Source organism: Passer domesticus, chromosome 19 (assembly GCF_036417665.1).
Source record: "Passer domesticus isolate bPasDom1 chromosome 19, bPasDom1.hap1, whole genome shotgun sequence".
Taxonomy (NCBI): domain Eukaryota; kingdom Metazoa; phylum Chordata; class Aves; order Passeriformes; family Passeridae; genus Passer; species Passer domesticus.
Genome location: NC_087492.1, coordinates 9,978,071 through 9,994,994, shown reverse-complemented (window position 1 = coordinate 9,994,994; position 16,924 = coordinate 9,978,071). Strand labels below are relative to the sequence as shown.

Below are 16,924 nucleotides of genomic sequence, written 5' to 3'. Positions count from 1 at the left end.
CACCTATGTTTTTTGTTGAAGAGCTCAAATGTTCTAAATACACATTATAAACCAGTTTAAAACTAATTGGTGCCAATGAAATTCATCAAACAGGTCAACTCTGCCTTAAATACACACAAGTGAACAGACTTGAGAACAGCAAACCCAGCAATGTGTCACAGAGCTGCTACTCAGCCTGGCACTTCCCAATCCACCCTGATCTTCCTTAAGCTAATGAGCTTTTGAGACTGCCCAATTAACAATACCTCCAACCTCAGAGAGAACAAATGGGTAGAGCAGACAAAGAAAACTCATTTCACATGCAGAAAAACATGCACCCACGTCACCCACGGTATGGTTTACTTAGAAAGAGTAACATCACATATTGGCAGATCTTGTACCAATTCAGTTCTGTTATACTCTGTCACAGAAAACATTTGCAGAGCACTTTTACTTTTGTGGTAAAGGCCTTTACATACAAGCAGAACTCAATGACTCCTCTCATATAAACTTTTCCGTTGAGGTAACGGTGGAGTTGTTGCCATGCTGCATTATAAAATGGTGAAAGCAATGCCAGAAGTGTCCCCTTTCTCACAAATGCTCTGCCTACTTCATAAACTGCTGATTGGGTGCTCTTAGTCTAATTCCACAAGCAAGCACTGCAAAAGCCAACCTCAGCAGTGTTTTAAAGCAGTTCCAGGACACTCATTCACAAATACAAGAAACACAGCTCACCTCCTACCAAGATCCTAGCATGAGGACAGCAGGGACACTGCTTAGTAGCTTTAGAGCCACTTGGATGACAAAGGCAACTGGTCAGTGCAAAGGTTTGGATCTCACAGTTACCAATATTAGACTGACACTTTGAGGCTCCACTTACACCACCTGCAGCACTGCCTTTCTGTTCTGGTACCATTCTTCCCAGAAGCATTTCTTAACTACAAATGATACATCTAACTACAATGTGGTTATAAATCAATGTGTTCTCCAGAATGAAGGAATTTTATAACATCTTCTCCGTTCAGTGAGTATTTTCCATTAACAACACTTGAAAATTATGGAAAAGATACAAATTGCTGTCAGGCATCATTTCAAAACCAGCCCACCAGATCCAACATGCTTTAGTATATTGTGGTTTTCTAAAACTTCTCCACCAATTTTGTTTACTAAGCAGTGCACAATCCAAACTACACTCAACATTAGCACACAATTCTCTTCACTCAGTGCCAAGTAACACAATATGTGGAAAACACATTTTGGATAGAAAAAAGCCCAAAACCATGAAAGTTAGGACCCATAGTACTGACCTTCAAGGGTGACCTCAACCTCAGGTTTCTCACTTGGCTCACTTGTTTCTGACGAGTCATGGTGGGAGGGCTCTGAAAGGGAAAAAAGAAGAATGCTGAGTGATGGACATGGACAAGATTTTCAACCAAACACTCCATGCCTTTGCATCTAAACCAACATTGTCAAAGAAACCACTTGAGCTCACAACATGCAACAAAAACAGAAGCAAAGATATTTTACCATCAGCCTTTGAGCAATTCCTGACAAAGACAAGGAGGTGAGGATTACACTTGCTGAACTGCACAGGCTACACTGCACAGCTGCTGCTATGACTGAAGGAAATTCCATTGCCTTGGCTTGTAGGCTTAATACAATCATAAGTATATTGCCCTCTCTTACCCAGGATTCCTGAAAATATAAACAAAGGCTGCCTGTCCACACAGATTAGGTAAGTTTTACCAGCGATACAGACTCATGGATACTGCACTACTGCTATGATTTCCATAACAGGCTGCAAGGGCAACAATCAAACATGGGAGGGAAATTCATGATCACAATGCTTTGGTTGGGGCAGAGTGCATCAACAAGCCAAGCTGGATTTGCCAACCAACACTCAGTGTGAGAAAGAGCAATTTATACTTAACTGCACTACAGTTCAAAAAAGTGAAGCTAATTTTATCTGGAACTCTATCAAAAGTAAGCAGCAGTGCATGAAGGAACATATTTTAGTCATTCCAGCAGAGTAAAGTTGCACTTTTGCATTTTGAAGCCTACCTTCTTTCAGATCTATCTAAGCTGGGGTATGGTATCACTTTGGCATCAAGTCTGAAGGAATCTTTGCTTCAAAAGTTTCTCTTCACACGATGTGTGGGGTGTAGGGCAGAAAGTCAGCTCTATCTACTGGGACACCTTAACTGGAGTATGTTTGAACTATGTCAAATACATCATCCTGTTCATGGAAATTAGTACCATGTTTTGATCTAATTCCAAGGCAATGCTGTATTCATAACTAGCAAATGCAAAATAGTACAAAAAGGAAGAATTAGGAGTTGTTTTACTGGACATGAACATAAAATAGGGTTGTAAAAAAGCCTGTCACGTCAACTGATCATTTAAAACCTGGTTGAGAGAAGTAAATAGGATTAAAACAATTAAAATTACACAACAATTTTTAGAAATTTAAGAATAGGTATTAGACTGGAAGATGGTCTATCAAGTCTAGCATCAAATCCCTGAGAAACACTCAGCATTGAGGGAACTGGTCAAAAAATTCAAATCAAATGGCAGCAAAGTTCTGGATAAAACTCCCAGATGACACATTTCTTCTTAAGACACTTCAATGTTTAACGCCATTGGTGTAATGTAAGTTTTTTTTTACAACATATCATCATCACTAGGTCTCCTCTGATCTTGGGTAAATACACACAGCTCCTATATAAGAAGCCTTCCTCACATTTCTAAATGTTCTCATTCACCAGCATTGGCTCCAGTTTCTCAAATGTGATTTTCTTCCCTTCAAAACAAGTTCTTCTGACACACGTAACCTCAGCTTCCTCATTGCTGAATTCCAATCACACCACGCTGCCCACTCATCCAATCTCATTAAGACCACCTCAAACACTTTCATCAGCTACAGCTAACCTGGGGGATTCCAGGCACGCCACAGTTCTGCCACTTCCCTTTTCACCACCTTGACAAGGTTACCAGAGAGGAAAAATAGTGAAAACCCCCAGTGACATAGAACAAAAGAGACAAAACCTAATGATTTTCTTTGAGGGATACAATCACTTGTGCAAATCTGCATCACTGACTGTAGCTTTCAGACAACCTTCTGAAGAGCCAGATCTGATTGGCTATAACTTATCTGGATTTTTAGATTCTCATTCTGCCTACTTTGCTGTTAGGGCCACAGTTGTCTGCAAATCACCTCACTTTCACATTGGGGTCACCAAATGTAGGAGCTGAGATGGTCATAACACACAAAGTAACAGCACACAATTTAAAGCAGATTTAAGCATCAGCCCTTTCTTGTCCCACATTACAACCTTTTATACCCTTTATCTTACATGCATTATGCCTGTGTGCCCTCTGTACCCTTTTATGATTGGTCAGTATACCTTGGCACTCCTTGTCTCATTGCTTTCAATACTCTTCTTCTGCTTTTCAAAGCTGTAGCCCATTGGGGCTGAGGCTCAGCCACAGCCCCAGTTCCAACTACTAACATAGTGTGTGCCTGCACAGAGTGCTTTGATTTGGGAGATTAAAAGCAAAGTAAATCAAAAATCAAAAAAGCCAACCTGGCGGAAATATGAATAAAGAAAGGCTGGAGAAGATGTACAATGTCAATCAGGCTACATACACCTCAAAATATTTCTGTGAAAAAATATCCTAGGATGTTAACTTATCTCCACAAAAAACACTTCACATCTTAAAGGCTGTAATTTTATTTCCACATCTGTTCCTGCACTGACATCAGAAGTATGGTAGCTGCCTTCAAAAATATAAAGTAGAAAACATACTCCAGACAGCACAGAACCTTAGAAAAGCAGACAGATTAATGTGTCCATAGCCAAATCAAACCAAACCAAACTACAGAATAAAGGACAGGTACAGAATCACAAAAAATACCAGGTAAAATATCTTTAAGGATGCTAAACTGAAGTGCCTGAAAGCATTTCGGTGGAGAACCCTAGTGAAGGGATCAGGAAAGAACACAACCAGAAAATCCCAACTTGCTGTGCATCAATTTATGTCAGCACGTCAAATAACAAAAAAACAACAGAGGTAGCCTATGATGATGATTAAACTGCTGCAATTCATCCACACGGAGACCAGGGCTCTAAAATGAAGGCTTGCATTAACACATCTCACTCCTTCTGCACAAAACTACTCAAAACGTTTCCATAAAACAAAGCAGGGAGATAAAATCATCTTGAATTTTTATCTTACCAGAACTGAACTCTTCGACATTTCCTCTCTCAGCATCGGCAGATTCATTTGCCAAATTTTTGGTCCTCATTTTCTTGTCAGGTGATAGGTAGTCTTCACCATCATCTTTAAGAAACAATAAAAAACCCCCTGTTTTTTTCTCCACGGAATTTGCATGCAGAACCGGAACTGCCTTGAATTTCGAAACTAAAACAGAAATAAGGAATTGTGTTTATCAGGACAACAAATTTTGCAACACATCACGAACATGAGTAACTTCTGAAAGATCCTGTTTGTACTTGTTCTTCAAAAGGGCCTGTGCAAAGCACAAGAAAGCAAGAAAGAAAGCTGCTCCTGTACTTCCGAAGAAAAACAACATTGTCTTCTAAAAAATGATTGATCATAGAACAACCATGCAACAGCAAAAAGAATCACAGAATGAATTATGCAGGTAAGGACTACATTTGTTATCTAACTGGGAGCAATATCATTCCACTTGTAGATCCCAAAAGAAAGCACCTATGTTTTTTGTTGAAGAGCTCAAATGTTCTAAATACACATTATAAACCAGTTTAAAACTAATTGGTGCCAATGAAATTCATCAAACAGGTCAACTCTGCCTTAAATACACACAAGTGAACAGACTTGAGAACAGCAAACCCAGCAATGTGTCACAGAGCTGCTACTCAGCCTGGCACTTCCCAATCCACCCTGATCTTCCTTAAGCTAATGAGCTTTTGAGACTGCCCAATTAACAATACCTCCAACCTCAGAGAGAACAAATGGGTAGAGCAGACAAAGAAAACTCATTTCACATGCAGAAAAACATGCACCCACGTCACCCACGGTATGGTTTACTTAGAAAGAGTAACATCACATATTGGCAGATCTTGTACCAATTCAGTTCTGTTATACTCTGTCACAGAAAACATTTGCAGAGCACTTTTACTTTTGTGGTAAAGGCCTTTACATACAAGCAGAACTCAATGACTCCTCTCATATAAACTTTTCCGTTGAGGTAACGGTGGAGTTGTTGCCATGCTGCATTATAAAATGGTGAAAGCAATGCCAGAAGTGTCCCCTTTCTCACAAATGCTCTGCCTACTTCATAAACTGCTGATTGGGTGCTCTTAGTCTAATTCCACAAGCAAGCACTGCAAAAGCCAACCTCAGCAGTGTTTTAAAGCAGTTCCAGGACACTCATTCACAAATACAAGAAACACAGCTCACCTCCTACCAAGATCCTAGCATGAGGACAGCAGGGACACTGCTTAGTAGCTTTAGAGCCACTTGGATGACAAAGGCAACTGGTCAGTGCAAAGGTTTGGATCTCACAGTTACCAATATTAGACTGACACTTTGAGGCTCCACTTACACCACCTGTAGCACTGCCTTTCTGTTCTGGTACCATTCTTAACAGAAGCATTTCTTAACTACAAATGCTACATCTAACTACAATGTGGTTATAAAACAATGGGTTCCCCAGAATGGTCCAACATGCTTCAGTATATTGTGGTTTTCTAAAACTTCTCCACCAGTTTCGTCTACCAAGCAGTGCACAATCCAAACTACACTCAACACCAGCACACAATTTTCTTCATTCACTGCCAAGCATTGCAGCTTTTGGAAAACAGAATTTAGACAGAAAAATGCCCAACCAATTGAAATTAATGACCTGGGGAACTCACCTTCAACAGTGACCTCAACCTCAGGATTCTCACTTGTTTCTGACATGTCATGGTGGGAGGTATCTGAAAGAAAAAAACAGTACTGCTGAATGGTGGACATGGATAAGATTTTCAATTAAGCACTCCATGCATTTGCATCTAAACCAACATTGTCAAAGAAGCCAAGATCTTGCATTCACAGCATGCAACAAAACTAGAAGCAAATATATTTTACCATGAGGTAGCCGATGATGATGATTATACTGCTGCAATTCACCTACACAGAGCCCAGGGCTCTTAAATGAAGTCTTACACTAAATCGTCTCCCTCCTGCAGCACAAAATTACCCAAAACCTTTTTATAAACCAAAATTTTTTATCTTACCACAACTGAACTCTTCTTCTTTTCTTCTCTCAACATCAGCATCTTCATTAGATGAACTGGTGCTCTTCTGTCTCTTGTCAGGTGGTATGTAGTCATCCTCATCATCTTTAAAAAACAATAAAAAACACCAATGTTTTTTTTGTCCAGGAAACTTGAGTGCAGCACTGCAACTGCCTTGAATTTCAAAACTAAAACAGAAATAAGGAATGGTGTTTATTAGGGCAACAAATTTTGCAATAAATTACTTAACTGAGTAACTTTAGAAAGATCCACTACTTAACTGTGAAGAAACAACTTGTTCCTTCAAAAGGGCCTGTGCAAAGCACAAGAGAGCAAAGAACAAAGCAGCTACTGTACTTCCTAAGGAAAACAACATTGTCTTCTGAAACATGACTGGGTATCACATGATTGTAAAACAGCCATGCAACAGCAAAAGGAATCACAGAATAAATTGTGCAGGTAAGGACTACATTTGTTATCTAACTGGGAGCAATATCATTCCACTTGTAGATCCCAAAAGACAGTACCCTATGTTTTTTGTTGAAGAGCTCAAATGTTCTAAATCCACTTTGAAACCAGTGTAAAACCAATGGGCACCAATGAAATTCATCAAACAGGTCAACTCTGCCTTAAACACACACAAGTGCACAGACAGGAAAACCCCACTCCACTTACACCACCTGCAGCACTGCCTTTCTGTTCTGGTACCATTCTTCCCAGAAGCATTTCTTAACTACAAGTGTTACACATAACTACAGTGGGTTTACAAAGTAGTGTGTTCTCCAGTATGAAGGAATGTTATAACATCTTGTCTCTTCAATGACTATTTTTCATTAACAACACCCGAAAACCATGCAAAAGATACAAACTGCTGTCAGGCATCATTTCAAAGCAGCCCACCAAATCCAATGTGTCTTGTGGCGATCCACCCATGTGTGAGGACACAAGGCTTGTCTCCATTTTCCTCAAAAGGCTGATTTATTATGTTATATATTATATTAAAATACTACATTAAATCTATACAAAAAGTACAGAGAGAGAAGAAGAATCAGAAGGCTACAAAGAACAAGAATAGAATAGAATAACAAAAATCCCGTGACTGCTCACAGCCTTGGCACAGGTGGCTGTGATTGGTCGCTAATTGAAAACAAATCTACATGGACCAATGGAAGATGCACCTGTTGCATTCCACAGCAGCAGATAGTTATTGTTTACATTTCTTTCCTGAGGCTCTCAGCTCTCAGGAGGGGAAAAATCCTAGGAAAGGATTTTTCATAAAATATCATGGCTACAAATATGCTTCAGTATATTGTGATTTTCTAATACTTCTCCTCCAGACTCATTTACCAAGCAGTGTTGTATTGCACTAGTTATTTAGTTGTTTGCACTGGGTGTTTAATAATTTGCACTGTTCACATTATTTGTATCCTATGACCACATGGTCCTCCCCTTTTCCCCTCTGCCTAAGTGTTAATGTGGTGGTCTCTCCCTGGTTTACCCCTCCACTCGCCCCTCCTCACTGGTATCCCATTGGCTGTGGTCCTCGTCCTACGTCCCCCTTTCCCCCAGGTATAAAAGCCTCCCACCATCAGGCAACGTTCTCTTTCCCATCTGGGATGTTGCCGGAATCTGAGGTGTCTCCTCACAATAAACAGAGGACATTGGTCCCCACATGGAGAAGAGCACTTCTGGTCTTTTGCCTTTTGTCCATGTAAGATCGTGTGGGCTGGGGTCCATAGCCAGCCGGAATGGACTTGAAGAGCCTGCCCAGACACAGATTTTTACAGCTGGCGCCCAACATGGGGCACCATTTGTTGCAGCTTGAATTGCTGCTAGTACAGTCCAAGGTAAAGAAGCAAAAAAGGGCCTTTGCCTAATATCCACAGATGTTTAATTCAGCCGTGTGGTGAGATGTTCAGGTCCTCAGCCACACACACATTCAGGGTCCAGCATTCCCTCCCCAAGGGCAAGGGGACTGACCCTGCTCTCGGGGCAGTGCAAAAATAAGGGCTAATCAGGGAAATGGGAGGCAGTGGCTCAGGAAAATAAGAAGAGACACAGGAATGGAGGAAGGAGACAGTGGGGTGCAACTAAGGGGATGTCCCCCAGGGCTTCCTCAAAGCAGTGCACAATCCAAACTACACTCAACACCAGCACACAATACACTTCATTCAGTGCCAAGTAATGCAGGCTTTGCAAAACACATTTTGGATAGAAAAAATGCCCAACCAACTGAAATCAATGACCTGCAGAACTGACCATCAACAGTGACCTCAACCTCAGGATCCTCAGTTTTATCAGACGAGTCAAGTAGGGAGGAATCTGAAAGAGAAAGATAGGACTGTTTAATGATGGACATGGACAAGATTTTCTACCAAACACTCCATGCCTTTGCATCTAAACCAACTTTGTTAAAGAAACCACTTGAGCTCACAGCATACAACAAAAATAGAAGCAAAGATATTTTACCATCAGCCTTTGAGCAATTCCTGACAAAGACAAGGAGGTGAGGATTACACTTGCTGAACTGCACAGGCTACACTGCACAGCTGCTGCTATGACTGAAGGAAATTCCATTGCCTTGGCTTGTAGGCTTAATACAATCATAAGTATATTGCCCTCTCTTACCCAGGATTCCTGAAAATATAAACAAAGGCTGCCTGTCCACACATATTAGGTAAGTTTTACCAGCTCTACAGACTCATGGTTGCTGTGCTATCAGGAGTTCCAGAACAGGCTGCAAGCGCAACAATCAAACATGGGAGGGAAATTCATTATCACAATGGTTCTGTTGGGGCAGAGTGCATCAACAAGAAATGCAGGATTAGCCAGCCAACACTCAGTATAAGAAAGAGCAATTTATACTTAACTGCACTGCAATTAAAGAAAGTGGAGCTAATTTTATCAGGATCTGTACCAAGACTTCATTCTCCATAATCAGGATAAATGCTGCTGAATTTCATGCAATGGTACCCCTCACTATGGTGCTACCTACCTGAAACAAAACTAAGGGCATTTGCAAGAAGGAGCACTGCTGCTAGCAAAACCTGACTTGAAAAGCACACAGCTCAGGCTGGAGAGCTACGAGCTCAGAGAGAAGCCAGCAGGACAATAGCGTAGTGTTCACATCCTACCAAGCCATTAAACTTTGGGTGATGAGCACCCTACAAATGCCTTTCATGACTTAAAATAATGATTAACATCACAATTTGCTTATAGCAAGCCCCAGAGCAGTGTGATTTGGGAGATTTAAAATAAAACTAAAAAAAAATCAGAAAACCCAGTCTGGTGGCTATATGAAAAGGGAGTGGTTGGAGAAGATTTACAATTTCAATTACGCTACATATTTCCAAATATTTCTGTGAAGAAATATCCTAGGATGTTAATTTATCCTCACAAATACACTTCACATCTAATACACATGCATTTCCACATGCGAGTCTGGTGGGTGCCATCAAAAATATAAAGTAGAAAACATACTCCAGACAGTACAGTACCTTAGAAAAGCAGATTGATTAATGTGTCCATAAGTCTAAACAAATGAAACCAAACCATAGAATAGAGGAGGATCATAAAAATACCAGATGAAGCATCTTTAAGCAGACTAAACTGAGGTGTATGGATGTATTTTTGTGGAGAACCCTAGTGAAGGGATCAGGAAAGAACACAACCAGAAAATCCCAACTTGCTGTGCATCAATTTACATTGCCATGTCAAATAACAAAAAATAGGAGAGGCTATGATGATGATTATACAGCTGCAATTCACCTATATGGAGCCCAGGGCTCTAAAATGTAGGCTTGCACTAACACATCTCACTCCTGAAGCACAAAATAACCCAAGATGTTTTTATAAAACAAAGTAGGGAGATAAAATCATCTTACTGCAGTTGAAATATTTTGATATTCTTCTCCTTCTATTGAGAGTTTCCTTAGCCGACCTGGTGTTCGTCCTCCTCTTTCTCTTGCTAGGGGGCAGGTACTCATCATCATCATCATCTAAAAAAAAACAATTAAAAAAAACGTGGTTTTTTGGCCCTTCTATGGACCAAAAGTCAGGCATAGCTCTAGAACTGCCTTGAATTTCAAAACTTAAGCAGAAATAATGAACTGTGGGCACCAAATTTTGCAGTAAATTACTTACTTGAGTACCTTCAGAAAGCCCCTGTTCTTACCTGTTTTCTAATTCGTCACCACCAGGCTTGTTTACCAAGAAGTGCACAATCCAAATTACACTCAACACCAGCACACAATTTGCTTCATTCAGTGCCAAATAATGCAGGCTTTGCAAAACACATTTTGGATAGAAAAAATGCCCAACCAACTGAAATCAATGACCTGCAGAACTGACCTTGACTACTGATTTCAGCGTCAGAATCCTCACTTGCTTCTGACGAGTCATGATGGGAGGAATCTGAAAGTGAAAAAAGAAGAATGCTGAGTGATAGACATGGACAAGATTTTCAACCAAACACTCCATGCCTTTGCATCTAAACCAACATTGTCAAAGAAACCACTTGAGCTCACAACATGCAACAAAAACAGAAGCAAAGATATTTTACCATCAGCCTTTGAGCAATTCCTGACAAAGACAAGGAGGTGAGGATTACACTTGCTGAACTGCACAGGCTACACTGCACAGCTGCTGCTATGACTGAAGGAAATTCCATTGCCTTGGCTTGTAGGCTTAATACAATCATAAGTATATTGCCCTCTCTTACCCAGGATTCCTGAAAATATAAACAAAGGCTGCCTGTCCACACAGATTAGGTATCTTTTTACCAGCGATTCAGACTCATGGTTGCTGCACTATGATGATTTCCATAACAGGCTGCAAGGGCAACAATCAAACATGGAAGGGAAATTCATGATCACAATGCTTTGGTTGGGGCACAGTCTATCAACAAGACAAGCAGGATTCGCCAACCAACACTCAGTGTGAGAAAGAGCAATTTATACTTAACTGCACTACAGTTCAAAAAAGTGAAGCTAATTTTATCTGGAACTCTATCAAAAGTAAGCAGCAGTGCATGAAGGAACATATTTTAGTCATTCCAGCAGAGTAAAGCTGCACTTTTGCATTTTGAAGCCTACCTTCTTTCAGATCTATCTAAGCTGGGGTATGGTATCACTTTGGCATCAAGTCTGAAGGAATCTTTGCTTCAAAAGTTTCTCTTCACACGATGTGTGGGGTGTAGGGCAGAAAGTCAGCTCTATCTACTGGGACACCTTAACTGGAGTATGTTTGAACTATGTCAAATACATCATCCTGTTCATGGAAATTAGTACCATGTTTTGATCTAATTCCAAGGCAATGCTGTATTCATAACTAGCAAATGCAAAGTAGTACAAAAAGGAAGAATTAGGAGTTGTTTTACTGGACATGAACACAAAATAGGGTCGTAAAAAAGCCTGTCACGTCAACTGATCATTTAAAACCTGGTTGAGAGAAGTAAATAGGATTAAAACAATTGAAAATATACAGCATTTTTAGAAATTTAAGAATAGGTATTAAATTGGAAGATGGTCTATCAAGTCTAGCATCAAATCCCTGAGAAACACTCAGCATTGAGGGAATTGGTCAAAAAACTCAAATCAAATGGCAGCAAAGTTCTGGAAGAAAACTCCCAGGTGAGACATTTCTTCTTAAGACACATTACACCAATAGCGTTTAACATTGAAGTAAGTTTTTCTTAGCAACATATCATCGTCACTAGTTCTCCTCTGATCTTGGGTAAATACACACAGCTCCTATGTAAGAAGCCTTCCTCACAGTTCTAAATGTTCTCATTTATCAGCATTGGCTCCAGTTTCTCAAACGTGATTTTCTTCCCTTCAAAACAAGTTCTTCTGACACACATAACCTCAACTTTCTCATTGCTGAATTCCAATCACACCACGCTGCCCACTCATCCAATCTCATTAAGACCACCTCAGACACCTTCATCAGCTACAGCTAACCTGGGGGATTCCAGGCACGCCACAGTTCTGCCACTTCCCTTTCACCACCTTGCCAAGGTTACCAGAGGGGAAAAACCATGAAAACCCCCAGTGACATATGTTATATATATATATAATTTGTACTGTTTAGAATATAAAATAAATACATGTTATAATGTTTAGAAGAAATATATAGGGATGATTTAAACTCACATGCGGGGTCTGAGGAGTGCTATGGAAAGACCATATACCATTACAAAATTGCAGCCTACAGCAGGAAGGGATCTAATTTACAATCAAAAGGACCTAGCCTGGGTGGAGACCAACTGCATCTGAACGATCACTGCTGGAGATCAAGACAGTGGGAGCTATCAAAGGAATTGCATTCATATGTCAAGTTCCCGTAACCTCGCCACCAGCCATCACTGCCTGGCAGGAACTACATTGTCAAACGCAACCCGGAGGAGGAGGACAGCATGAATATGCTTGACCAGCATTCATCGCTGGCCAGGAACTGTATTCTCCAGTCCAGCTGGAAGAAAGGAAACAACATGAATATGACTGACTGTGAAAAGAATAAGAGAGACTCTGCCTCGGGCCGAAAAAAAGTATAAAAACAGACTGTACCCGACTGCATTTGTGAACAGAGGGGGATCCGATGTGATAGAGATCGGACTAGTGTTCACCCAGTGCTGATCCTGGGGTTGACGCTCTCCCTTTTATTGTGGCTATTGAGACTGTATATCAGTCGTGGAATAAAATCTATCTTTATTAATTTTTAATTTGGCTTTATTGTTTTTTAACTGTAACACATAGAACAAAATAGACCAAATCTAAAGGTTTTCTTTGAGGGAAACAATCACTTGTGCAAATCTGCATCACTGGCTGTAGCTTTCAGAAAAATTGCTGGAAGAGCTTTAAATGCGTCTTCTGTGTATTTCTTTACTTACACGTGGATTGAAGCCAAGACTATAAAATCCAAACACTGTCACTGATTTGTCTGTGTCATTTACAGATAGATAGATAGATAAACAGATAGATATACATATACGAGAAATGCTACTAACTTCCAAAAATTTTGAACGGTTTATTCAAACCTTATCAAAAAGACAAGAGAAGACAGAATAGAGAAAATATTACAGCGCCAGGAGTAAAGGATCTTTCCCACCATGTGCTCACCCACACAATGGAGGTTTCGCCTTTTAACCCTTTAGGCCGTCCCAAAATTCTGTCCATCGACTCCTTCTTCACTGTCCAGTGGTGGAGATCACTTCCTGACACCATGACTGTAGGTGTCAGCTGTTGCCATAGTAACGAGCCAACCCTCCCAAATGCCCAAAACCCTGATAACAATGCAAGGGGGATAAAACACAACTATAAATGTATAAAACTTCTCTTAATAGACATACATGATATTTGCCTTTTAATTGTGAGAGTCAATCATCACATTACTCAACTATCACACAGACTAGAAAACAACTATTGTTCATTTTCCCATTCCTTTGCGGGCAATACATGTATTTCATAGTCATTAAAATTTTAGATGAAGGGGGTCATCTTTCTGTTCCAGGGAGGGCCCCGCCCCTTCTGGAAAACTACTGTGATTTAAAGCAATGAAAAGAGGTGAGAAGTAAAACAAAAAAAAAAAAATCAGAAAAGCCAACTAGGTGAAAATATGAAAAGAGAATGCTTGGAGAAGATGTACAATTTCAATTAGGCGACATCTTCCACATATTTCCATGAAAAAACATCCAATGATGTTACTATATCCTCATAAAAAACACTTCACATCCCAAAAAACAATTCACATCTTTCCATATTCTGTTCCGGCAGTGACATCAGAACTCTGTTGGATGCCTTCAAAAATATAAAGTAAAAACCATATTCCTGACTGCACAGAACCTTATAAAAGCAGACAGAGTAAAGCATCCACAAGCCAAATCAAACCAATCCACAGAACAAAGGTCAGGTACAGGATCACAAAAAATCCCAGGTGAAGCATTTTTAACAGACTAAACTGAAGAGTATAGATGTGTTTCTGTGGAGAACCCAACAGAAGTGATCATGGAAGAACACAACCAGAAAATCCCAACTTTCTATCTATTTATGTCATCGTTTCGAATAACAAAAACCAACAGACTATGATGATGATTATGCTGCTGCAATACAGCTACACAGAGCCCATGGTTCATAAATGAAATTCCAGAAAGGCTATAAATTTTTTAATTTCTTAGCATCTATAATACTCTCAAGAAGGTTCTAAACAATCAGTTGATGTGACAGTTATTTTTGCAACAATACTGAATTTTCTGCACCCAAAAATCACCCAAAAACTTTTCATAAAACAAAGCAGGGAAATAAGATCATCTTGCATTTCCATCTTACCAGAATTCAAGTCTTCTGCATTTCTTCTCCTAGTATTGACCACTTCATTAGCTGACTTGGTGCTCTTCTGTCTCTTGTCAGGTGGTAGGTAGTCATCCTCATCATCTTTAAGAAACAAAAAAAGAAAAAAATGTTTTTTTGTCCAAGGAACTCGAGTGCAGCACTGAAACAGCCTTGAGTTTAAAAACTCTAATAGAATAAAGGAACTGTGTTTATCAGGGCAACAAATTTTGCAATACATTACAAACATGAGTAACTTCTGAAAGATACACTTAACTGTGAAGGAACAACTTGTTCCTTCAAAAGGGCCTGTGCAAAGCACAAGAAAGCAAAGGGAACTGGTCAGTGCAAAGGTTTGGATCTCACAGTTACCAATATTAGACTGACACCTTGAGGCTCCACTTACACCACCTGCAGCACTGCCTTTCTGTTCTGGTACCATTATTCCCACAAGCATTTCTTAACTACAAATGTTACATCTAACTACAGTGTGGTTATAAAGCAATGGGTTCTCCAGAATGAAAGGAATGTTATAACATCTTCTCCGTTCAATGAATATTTTTCATTAACAACACTTGAAAATTATGCAAAAGATACAAATTGCTGTCAGGCATCATTTCTAAACCAGCCCATCAGGTCCAACATGCTTTAGTATATTGTGGTTTTCTAATACTTCTCCACCAGGCTCATTTACCAAGAAGTGCACAATCCAAACTACATTCAATACCAGCACACAATTTTCTTCATTCAGTGTCAAGTAATGCAGGCTTTGCAAAACACATTCTGGATAGAAAAATACCCAACCAATTGAAATTCAGGACCCATAGTACTGACCTTCAAGGGTGACCTCAACCTCAGGGTTCTCACTTATTTCTGGTAAGTCATGGTGGGAGGCCTCTGAAAGGGAAAAGCAGGACAATTGAATTATGGACACGGACAAGATTTTCTACCAAACACTCCATGCCTTTGCACTTAAGCCATATAGGTAAAACCTTATGAAACAAGGGCCTTGTTAGCCTTGTAAAATCATGGCTCAGGCCTGCTACTTCAGCTAAGCAGAAAAGGACAATGGGAAAGTGACATAGGTGCACTGGAGGCAGAAAAAGAAGTTATATATCCATGACATGCTCACATCGTGGTTAGGGTGGTTGGTTGAAACGTATCTGTTATACTAAAATAGAATGTAATAAATAATGGGCTACCTGCTTAAAAAAGGCCTGTTTTTTGCAATAAACAACTCTGCATTGCATCTGCCTGGGGACTCTGCATCACTCTGCTTCGTGCAATTTATCCTCACAAAAAAAACATTATACATCTCATAGTCTCTAACTGTATTTCCACATCTTTTCCTTCACTGCTATCAGAACTCTGGTGGCAGCCTTTAAAAACATAAAGTAAAAAACATATTCCTGACTGCACAGAACCTTATAAAAGCAGAAAGAGTAAAGCACCCACAAAACCAAACCAAACCACAGAATGAAGGAGAGGTACAGGATCACAAAAAATCCCAGGTGAAGCATCTTGAAGCAGGCTGAACTGAAGGCATGGATATGTTTCTGTGGAGAACCCAACAGGAGGGATCATGAAAGAACACAACCAGAAAATCCCAACCTTCTGTGTGTCTATTTACGTCATCATGTCAAATAACCAAAAACAACCAAAAGTTAGCCAATGGTGATGACTATACTGCTGCAATACATCTACACAGACCCCACAGAGCTTACATGAAATTCCAAAAATGTTTCTTTTTTAGCTTAATCCTGTCAAAAAGGTACAATTGATCAGTTGATGTGACAGTTATTTTTGCAACTATACTGAACTTTTTGGCACCACAAAATCACCCAAAACTTTTTCATAAAAGACAGCAGGGAGACAAAATCATCTTTAATTTTCCTCTTACCAAAATTAAATTCTTCTTCATTTCTTCTCCCAGTACAGGCAGCTTCAGCAGCTGAACTGGGGCTCCTCAGGCTCCCTTCAGCAGGCAGGTACTCATCATCATCATTATCATCACCAACATCAACATCATCTTTAAGAAAAAAAAAAAAAGCAATTGGTTTTATGTCAAGGGGACTCATATGCAGCACTGGAAGTGCTTTGAATTTCAGAACAGAATTAAGGAACTGTGCCTATCAGGGCAACAAATTTTGCAATAAATTACTTAACTGAGTAACTTCTGAAAGCTTCAGTTCTTACCTATGAAGGAACAACTTGTTCCTTCAAAAGGGCTTGTGCAAAGCACAAGAAAGCAAAGAACAAAGCTGCTCCTGTACTTCCTAAGGAAAACAACATTGTCTTCTGAAACATGACTGGGCATCGCATGATTGCAGAACAACCATGCAACTGCAAAAGGAA

At 39.9% G+C, this 16,924-nt stretch overlaps 1 protein-coding gene across 11 annotated transcripts in view; it reads right to left on the bottom strand.

Moving 5' to 3' along the window:
• Window positions 1-16,924, bottom strand: part of GTF2I (general transcription factor IIi) — an 83,405-nt gene that overhangs the window by 29,301 nt on the left and 37,180 nt on the right. For 10 of the 11 annotated variants that reach the window (XM_064394338.1, XM_064394344.1, XM_064394349.1 and 7 more), the window contains 10 exons: window positions 16,470-16,598; window positions 15,404-15,466; window positions 14,570-14,674; window positions 10,596-10,658; window positions 10,130-10,243; window positions 8,505-8,567; window positions 6,246-6,350; window positions 5,883-5,945; window positions 4,216-4,401; window positions 1,287-1,358 (listed from right to left, as the gene is read on the bottom strand). In XM_064394338.1, the coding sequence (XP_064250408.1) occupies window positions 1,287-1,358; window positions 4,216-4,401; window positions 5,883-5,945; window positions 6,246-6,350; window positions 8,505-8,567; window positions 10,130-10,243; window positions 10,596-10,658; window positions 14,570-14,674; window positions 15,404-15,466; window positions 16,470-16,598 (963 nt within the window). The remainder of the gene's footprint in view (window positions 1-1,286; window positions 1,359-4,215; window positions 4,402-5,882; window positions 5,946-6,245; window positions 6,351-8,504; window positions 8,568-10,129; window positions 10,244-10,595; window positions 10,659-14,569; window positions 14,675-15,403; window positions 15,467-16,469; window positions 16,599-16,924) is intronic. The other variant, XM_064394346.1, reaches the window with a different exon arrangement.